The sequence below is a fragment of the Stylophora pistillata genome, chromosome 2 (genome assembly GCF_964205215.1).
Source record: "Stylophora pistillata chromosome 2, jaStyPist1.2, whole genome shotgun sequence".
Taxonomy (NCBI): Eukaryota; Metazoa; Cnidaria; class Anthozoa; order Scleractinia; family Pocilloporidae; genus Stylophora; species Stylophora pistillata.
The window spans coordinates 50,442,378-50,451,904 of record NC_142520.1 but is presented as its reverse complement, the minus strand read 5'-3'; the positions used below and the strand labels follow the sequence as shown (position 1 = coordinate 50,451,904).

General features: G+C 39.9%; 1 protein-coding gene across 1 annotated transcript; it reads right to left on the bottom strand.

Annotated features, from left to right (window-relative positions):
- Window positions 1–3,402: 3,402 nt before the first annotated feature.
- LOC111337925 (rho GTPase-activating protein gacFF) lies at window positions 3,403–4,801 on the bottom strand. Its single transcript, XM_022944313.2, has one exon. It carries the CDS (start codon window positions 4,481–4,483, stop codon window positions 3,884–3,886), a length of 600 nt encoding a protein of 199 aa, XP_022800048.1. The 5' UTR covers window positions 4,484–4,801; the 3' UTR covers window positions 3,403–3,883.
- Between the last annotated feature and the right edge of the window lie 4,726 nt (window positions 4,802–9,527).

The following is a 9,527-nucleotide window of genomic DNA, read 5'->3' as shown; positions in this document are numbered from 1 at the left end:
CACCCAAACATGACACAAAAGGCACACGGATGCCGTTACAATTATTACTGTCAAAAATTCTGTGATTGAGAGTATTGCAAACGTGGGATAAAGTGCAGAGATCATTTTTTTGGTGAACTCAGATTTGTCCACTGAGGAGGATAATAGATAAGCTTGGCATTCTTTTCCAAATTAAAAAATTAATGTCTGCGCATGTACCATAACTACCTTCGTCTGGGTAAAGTAATACCAGAAAATAGGTTTCTTTTAAACTTTCCCCGATAACTTTTGGACTACTTTACTTCTTTGTGATCAAATAACATTTATTGAAAAAGCAATGCTTTCTAGAAGACACAGGCACATATTTCATGACATACAAACCTTTATCCGTGTTTTTCTGCTTTTGTGTAAAAGACAGGTAAATTTTACGGTGACTCTACTTGTTTGTCGATCACGCGAAACAACACGAGGGTTGTGATCAACATATATACTGATGAGTAAGAAATTTAACATAAAGAGACCTGCATTCCTCTAATAAATGTGACTCTTTATTGGGTTGAACAAAAACAGATAGTTGGACAGAGAGTTTACTAAAGTCTTTGTCTCGGCTTACAAAGGAGTGCACATATCCTTGGCGTGGATGCCTTGTTCCTTTAAAAACGAAATAAAATTTCTGAAAAACTGCCGCACGCGATCTAGTCAATTCAGATGGGGGTCCCAAGCAGTCTTATTGGATTAGAATTAAAGGTAAAGAAATTAAAAAGAAACAAATGAGATATATAAAATATATGACAGTCCGCAAAAATATCGAAGATCCCGCTCTAGTCAATTCAAGTAGCTCCGACCGTTTCTTTTTCGCTCCAGTCATGGACATCTCGCCCCCATCTTTCCTCCCATCTGGCTCGGAGTGCATTGAGTGCATCGATCGATCTGTCACTGCAGTCGTAATATAATTCCTTCCTTTATTTCGGAAAGATCCTTTGGTTCAATATGTTCGTACATGTTACAATTTTTTAGCTCTTCCAGACTAAGGCATTTAATTTAGCTCTTTCAATAGAGGCTTTCTCAAGTTTATTCAGTCCGTATTTTTGAGCAAATAGTAATTCCTCAAGGACCTCATCGTCCGGTTTTGTTTCTATCTTGCTCACTAAAAAGTTTTCACATGTCTCGATGACCACTTGCATTCTGTACTAGTGCCCAAGTCTGAGAAGGAAGTAGCAGTTCCTAGCCGTTATCACTTTCTGACCGATCACAAAATTATAAATGCATTTAAGCAGTTCTTTGAATTCATTCGCCCTTTTGCCTGGGAGAGGGATTTCTTGCATTTCCTTTTCTGCAAATTCAGATGTAAACATTTTCTCAAACATTGGTGACGAAAGTGCAAGAACCACGCGGTGAACATGGAATCTTTGCTCTTCAACCACAAGAACGAGATCGGTGAATCTCCAGGGTTGGGTGAAATCCACCGTTTTGTCGTTGATAGCCGCAGCCATTTGAATATAATAAGCGGATAACAACATAAGACAATTTGCGCGAGACAATGTAATGTGATCGCCGCAGTTTGTTTCGGAAATTAAAAGATAGCTCACAACACAGTCAGCCTCGATTTCATATCCGCCGCGGCACGGGATTATGGGAACGAAATCACAACCTTAACCTTCTTTTTTTCTTTGTTTTTTTTTATTATTAATATTATTTCAATTAATTTTAACTGCAAGCATATTTTTGTACCGGGTTAAGACGTTTTTCCTGGGCTGAATATCATCGCCGAAGTATATTTGTTCTTAGATGATATGCTATATTTTTACTAAAATGATACTTTTGTCATGTTGAAGTACTGTGCGCGGTTGTTTCCGCATAACTGCACGGCACTACACTGCATTTCAGTGACGAAAACTGCACTGACCTTTAAAGTTTGAATATTGCAACTAAGCTCCACTAAGACTGGACTGCGATCAGATTCGATCACGTTGAAAGCTCGATGTGCCCATTGTCCTACACTGATTTCCAGATTTTTTTTGTCAGGTTTTAACGAAATCATTTTAAACTCCCTCAGCTTTCCCTTACTCAGGCAGCCTCTATTTCTGCCGCTTTTTCGAGTACAGTGGCAGGTTCACTTCCCGAGCAGCGGCTGTTTAATGAGTCTGACACTGAGTACTCTTCTAAGTGCGCTGGGCAACAGTTATGTGTCAGTCGTGACGTTTTTCTTTGTTCGTCATAACTATTTATAGTTTAAAGTTAGAGATTATTTTTTAATGATCATTATCATTATTATGTACAATGTTTATGGTTCCACCATGGCAACATTTTTTATGAATAATTAATATTCCACGTTAAATGACCACAGAGGAGAAATAGATCTGAAACACTTCAGTTTCATAAAAGGTTTTAAAAATATCGAGATCGATAAATTTGATGTTAAAATGCTTGTCGCACTGGTTATGCTATCAAGAACTAATCCTCTTACCCGCAAAGTGTATCTAGTTTTCCATTTTGCGAGACGGCGAACTTCACGGTATGTCGAATATTTCCTGCGTTGGATGAGAGGCTTTCCAGACCGAGGACCTTCTCGCAAAAGGGTGTTCCCACTGTTGTCTTGGTGATGGATGGTTACAAGTACTTGAGAATACCACGGAAAACCCATTCCGGTCTTGCGGGCGGGAATAAACGATTTTACGAAAATATTGAATCGTCTTCGATTCTGTCACCTTTCCCGAAACAGTGATTAAGAAAGAATTTTTTATTCACGATCAGGAAAAAGCTTCCTTAATTATAGTTCGTGAACATATCACGGCGCGAACAAATTCATCCACAAAACTAGATCATTTGTTTAACTTCAAGGTTCCGAGTTTCGGGTTTCCAAACTTGAGGCATACCTCTAAATCAAACCCAGTTATTTGTGGGTAATTAGCAGTCGAACGTCAAACCCCACCTTTTTCCTCCGAAAAGCCCATACCACTGAGTTTTCCAATGACTGCCTAAAATCTCAAGTCCATGATCAAAACCGAATTTCTCTCTCAAGTTCATCAATCAGCCAACTTCAATGAATAAAGGCTGATTAGTTTCCAAAGAAACTGTTTGGGGCTGCGTCGGCAGGGGTAACGAAATAATTTGGATATATCAACAAAGTTGAAATGGTAAATTGGCCACCGTAACGATTACAAAAGCTGACGTTTCGAGCGTTAGCCTTTCGTCGGAGCATATAGAGGAATTGTGGGTTGTGTGTGCTTTTAAGGCAGAAAACTTCAATGGTTTTGAGAACATAAAACGTAGTCGTTGAGCTTGTTCTCGGCTGCGTAAAAAATTTGGAGGTATCATCTGACTTTCTTAAAGAAGTCAAGTCAATTGTATGATCATGTACGGTCTGTATGGCAGTCTGTTGGGAGAGGTCCATAAGCGGTTAATGATAAACTTTTGCATACCTCAAGTTTAAAATATCTAATTTAATAGCACGTCATTGGTTGTTCGCAAATATTACACAAAAAAATTCCTTCATCATAAATACATTTCTTCTTCATTACGTGTCTAATTATGTAATTAACATATATTAAAACATTTCTGATCGTTATTTACAATGAGAAATATTAACACTGGTATCAGGGATACAGATTTCTCCATAATTCGAGGACTTTTCACGGTTTCTTTACAAACGGAACGTAGTTACAATATTTTCCAAACCTACACAAATACCGTAACTTCCGGTACTTAACTCAAACAAAAGATATGTTGATTTATATCGATAGGTGTGCGGTTCTATCGATGCATTTCTAAATGTCGATGTTAATTTCTCTCTTGAGGATGAAAATTATCGAAAACATGTGTACGAAGTAAGATCTGTATCTCATTTGATAGTATAATACATTGATGCAATATCAAACCAGTCTGAATAGGTATTCCTTCGCGATCAAATCAAGTCAAAGCTAATGTAGCTGTTTCTCCCTTTGAAATCCCAATGGGAGAACGCTTTCTGCTTTCTTTTCGGAAGCGGAGTTGTCTTCGCCTCTCGCAACACTATGCGATCTAGGTCAGTGACACTGGTGCTAAGAGTTGAAGCTTTCGGAGGGTTAAGCCTAACGCCCGTGATTGCATCGAAGGACTTGGAGCGCGTTAAACTTCTACCTCTTGTCATGTAAGCGATCTCATCTGTTTTCGATCCTTCGTAATGGTTGATAACATACGATGTAACAGCTGTTAAGATAGCTGTCATCCACGAGTTTCTTTCGTCCTCGGAGAAGCAACAAAGAGAAAAGTTTTTTCCATCTGCGTTAATCTTGAGGCAAAACTTTCTCTTTCGATCGCCAACTTCGTCAACTTGCATTGAAATATCCTTTAATGGGATCACACCAAGAGATAGACCGGTGCAGTAACTTTTCTTCTTGTAATAGAACAAACCCGTTGTTTTGAGGATGAAAAATCGTGCTTTCCATAATTTCCAAACAGTTCTACTCTGCTTGAAAAGATACCCTTCTTTCAGCGTGGCTTCTCGGGTAGTTAAAATGGCCATGGACAATGATTGTTTTGACTTCAAATCGATGGGATATATATTTGCGACGATCCGTACAAGTCCTTGAGTATCACACTGCTTTTATACGGCAAGGAATGATAACCTACAAAGTTTCACCTTTGATTTCGACGGAAACTCCTGACTGTGTAATTGTCCGAGGGATATATCAGTTCATCGAAGTAAACCCAACTATAAATGGAGTTTCCATTTACGTCAGAGGATTAAACGTGAAGCAAATGTCACTTCCGGTTTCCGCATGATTAATTCGTTCCTCAAGAGCTATTGTCCTATTTTTCGCATCGGGCAGATCTTGTGAACCTATACAGAAAAAAAAAAGAAAAAAAAAATATCGTTATTGTTGGGACAATAACGATATTTTTATACAAGATAAGTATACATTTCCTTCCTCGATAAGTGGACCAACGCAGACTATCCATATAATCGTCACTTTTATTTTTATATGACTTTCTTATGCAAGAAAAATGAAACATGATACACGCTGAGACCTAGATTGTTGAGGAAATAGTTCTCAATATTCTGTTCACGGCTACAGCTCGTTTGCTCGAGCATGACCGCACGTACATCAAGCACCGAACTGCGGACGTGACTCAAGGCTGAAAAAACGCGTCTGCTGGAAGAAGGCACCATGAAATTTATTCCGTGATAGTAACGCAACACAATCGGAAGTCACACACCAGCGAGTTTCATTGTCTTGTTAACCATCACGGTGATCGGCGAGCCGCCAATCGTTTGGTGTCACCGAGGATGAAATAATCGGACTAACTTTGAATTTTTTCCTGATTTCCCATATGGAATAATTTATTAGTTATCGAGGGTGGATAGTGCGACGCGAAAAAACGAAAGAAAAAGAGAAAAAAATTAAAATAAGATAAACTCGTGCGCCAACGTTTATTCAGGAAATCAGGGGTCAATCTATAAAGCATACATTTAAAATTATTCAAAAGTTTACCTGTCAAATTCATACAAGAATCATTCCATAAACCTTTTTTGAATGCCATCTTAATTTCGAATTACGATTAATGGATGCTTAAACACCATACAAAGCTATACAAAGTCTTGTAAAAACAATAACATAAACGTTGGGTCACCCACCATACATGACAATCTCTTGATGACATATGATGAGGTCTGTAACTTCTGTAACCAAACTAGGTCACTTCCGTTGATTTCCTGATTTTGACCTGCGGTGGTTGTATTTGTTCTCTGTCATGATCATTTCTTTTCTGGGAGTTGTCTGTGATGAGGTGTGAAAAAGGCGAGAGCATCACAGCACGAAAGGTGACCTGGAAGGATTGGTATGAGGTTGAAAGAACTCGCGCTCTTATTTCTGAATGGGTGCATGTTGCCAAACAGGGAATGGCTTTGTTACCAAGTCACATGAAACCTTGGACAAGGTGCGAGAGTTTGCGGTGTGCTGTCAACACTTCACACCTTCTACCCACCAATCCCCCTCCGGTCTCGACCTGAATATTCGCGATCGAAAAGGCGCGCACAGACAGCAGTTTTTACTCGAAGTGAGCACCATAGACTATTTACAAATAAAGTAACATGGAGAACTGGGAAGGCCCTCGAGAGAAATTTTATAACACCCAAAGAGGTGTTGGCGGTGTTAACTTCTGAATTAATGAACCATTAGTTTCGATTCGGAAATGGAAAGCCACCTTTCCAAGCGGAACTAACGAGTCGAGACGGCTTTCTTATCTTGTTTGCCTGATGGAAATTATCTCACGGAATAAATATTGAAGAGCTGCCTGACGACTTTCTGGGAAATTTAGAGCGGGTAAAATGATGAAATTGGGTTACTCATTCATGAAATACTTGCCTCGGCGATTAATTACGTCACTGCGCCTAGGAAGATTTATTTCTTTACCACTGCTTCGGAAAAAGAGAATGCATCAGCCCGTCAGTAAGCGAAACGAACGTGCGCGTGATGGCAGCAGCGAAGCGAAAAAACGTTTTTTCGCTCCACCGTTTGATCGCATTTACCATACTGAGTGCGGCGGATTTTTTACTAATTGAATTATAACAGGGTATAATAACACTTGCAGCCCGCTCGGTGCACACTGTCCATCTTACAAGTATCTGAAACTTTAATTTTGAAATGCACAAACTCTAAATTGACCATTGACTTCCAGCACGAAAATGAGCTGACAAGCGCTTAAACACGATCACGATAACAGCGAATTCTTGGGTTTCAGGTGACGTCACAAGCTTTGCTGAAGTTAGTATCCGCCATGTTGGTGTCCCTCGGGTGTCAAATTTATGCATAATTAGTCGATTTCCATAGTGAAGCCCTCTCTCTTATCGCCGTATTATTTCGCCAACTACATGAATATCCAGAAAAAAAAAGCGATAAAAGTATCTGGCATTCATCTTAAAGTATCCCAGTGCTCTCTGAGTATGCCGAAAGCTTAGAGAGTTGGAAGGAAGATGTTTACAAAAGATCTCGGTCATCGCGGTTGACCCTGCAAGCGTAACAGCCGAGAAGTTCAGTCCAAAATGCTTGCCTCTTGTGGAAGTGTCGGATTTGCTGAGTTACCTCGTTCTTGAGACCAGCTTCTACACCAAGAAGCAGTTCAAGGCGTTCAAGAGTCTAGAGGCGTTTAATCAAATGGTGTCGGGATTTGTAACCTCAGTTGTAGGCAAAGTAATCGCCGGAGTGTATGTCGTGAGAGCATATGCTGTACGAGTTTGGCATTCACAGCATATGAATGATCCTTTTGTGAACATTTGGGTCATTTCCGAAAACAATGGGACTATTTTGTCAGCCCATTGCTTGGGATGCAAAGCTGGACTGGCTGAGTCATGCTCACATATCGCGAGTGTTTTATTTTATAGTAGAGGCAACTACTCGAATTCATGGCAAGCTCGCTGGGTGTCACGAAAACTCAGACACCGAAAACTCAGATCCCTCGAAGTGTTCTCCAAGCTTCCGAAGTGCTCCATAATTCGACAGTGCATAGCATAAAGCATGAACCAATTGTTTTATAACATAACCGGTGGAATAATGCAACAAATCCGACGCGAAAGACGGACAACAATATCAAGAGTGATTCTTCAGTAAAGCGAATCGTGACGGCGCTGATGCCGAGTCTTCTTTCCCGTTGTTTTTTTCTTTCTGCCTCATTTAAGAACTCTAGCCCAGGGGTCGCAAAATTGTCTTCGTTTTGGGACTGGTAGGCCGAGTCTCTGTTTGTATCCATTATTATCGCGAAATATTTAAGAATTTTAACAGAGCGACAACAAGGATCTGTGCGACGAAGTACAAAAAAGTAAACAAATGCCCCTTTCGGCTCGTCAAAATCACGCCACATTTTAATACTTTGGTGTTGGAGCGAGCGCATTTGATCCAGTGAACTGTGAATGAAAAGCTCAAAATTAACGGGAAAAATGGAGGAAATCTAAGCAAAATGAAGTCTTGTGTCACTCTAAAATGTTTTAATCATCGTTTTAATCATCGTTTTAATCATCATTTAACCATCGGACGATTTTGCGAAACGTGCAACTTGCGGCCTTGTTTTTGCTGCTTCAGTTGGATCAAGACCCAAAACGTCAAAATACACGCGGCATTACCAGGAGTGATCATGAGTCGAGTTTATCTCTTGAATTTTCGAGGGGTCTGAGTTTTCGGGGTCTGAGGTCTGAGTTTTCGGGGTGTGAGTTTTCGTGACACCCCAAGCTTGCTTGCACTCAGGTAAAATGCTCATGGATTTTGCCGACATATGTCAATGAAGTGCCGTATGCGAGGGCTAAAGACATCGATTTCTCATCGGCTAAGAAGCTCAAAGAAAAGCTCGACCAAAAAATCGAGGATCTACAACAGCCGCAAGCCTCGAACCATACAACAACTTCTAGTTCCTCCTGTCCTTCCCCTTGATTTGTAATGATCTTAGGTATAGCGCATTAGATCATATATCCAATGAATTTTGCGCTATAGAAATAATAAAATTATTAAATTATTATACGAAAAAATCCTTAGTCTTTATGCTTTCCACTTTTGCTCGAACAGCCAACAACAATGCATAAAACCATCCCTTCTTTCTCACATGAACTCTTCGTTAGATACGGTTTGTTTACGCTCGAAGGACACCAAGATGGCGGATAGTAACCGTTGCTAAGGTATTGGTCACGTGGGTGAAACCCAAGGATACGGAACTCTGGAACAAATGTTCCGTCAGTTAGAAGCTCGAAAGGGAAAACACACTGCAGGATCGCAAAAACGTGTCTAGATGACACTGCACAAGAGGTAAAAAAAAAAATTGATGAAACATCGACGCCGGATTGTACTCATGTAGTGTGGATTAGTCGATTTACTATTGATCGTCAAAGTCTTCTAACCACGAGTCCTTGCTCAAATATTGTAAGTTCTTGTATTTCAGATCTCCCAAAGAGTTTGGGACCCGCATTTCAGATCTCCTCACTGGCGTACCACAGAATTTTTGTCACTGGGCTAAATTTCGTTCTGACAAGATTGATAGGGGTCAACAATAACTAAAGAGGAGTCGACAAGACAAGAAACCACAACGGCACTAATTATTTCGTTTCGACGTTAAACCGCAACTTAAACCAAAACAAACACTATACGCGAGGCATAGGCTAAAATCTGGACTGGACTCTGGACTGGACTCTGGACTCTGGACTCTGGACTCTGGACTCTGGACCCTGGACTCTAATTCTACTTTTACTGTAATAAGTATCGACAAAATTACGAACAACTATGCGCATCACTATGCGGTTAATTGAGTCAATTAAACTACAACATAAACTACAATATAAACTACAAAATAAACTACTTAATACATTACAGTAACTTATTTTATACCAGACATTGTCAGTACATGTCACTTTATTAGTTTGGGTGTGCACAACAAAACACCCGCAAGTATTTTCGCACAGGACATGGTAAAATTCTGTGCTAGAAAGTGGTTTTTGAAGGTGTTTTTGGGGCTCACGGTTAAAACTACCTTTTGCGAAAGCGAAACGAGCTGGATACCTTGTAGTTTTCTACAAGGTTTTGAATTTA

Excerpts from the sequence above, each read along its gene's own strand:
- LOC111337925 (XM_022944313.2), bottom strand. The coding sequence starts at position 4,483 with ATGGCCATTTTAACTACCCGAGAAGCCACGCTGAAAGAAGGGTATCTT.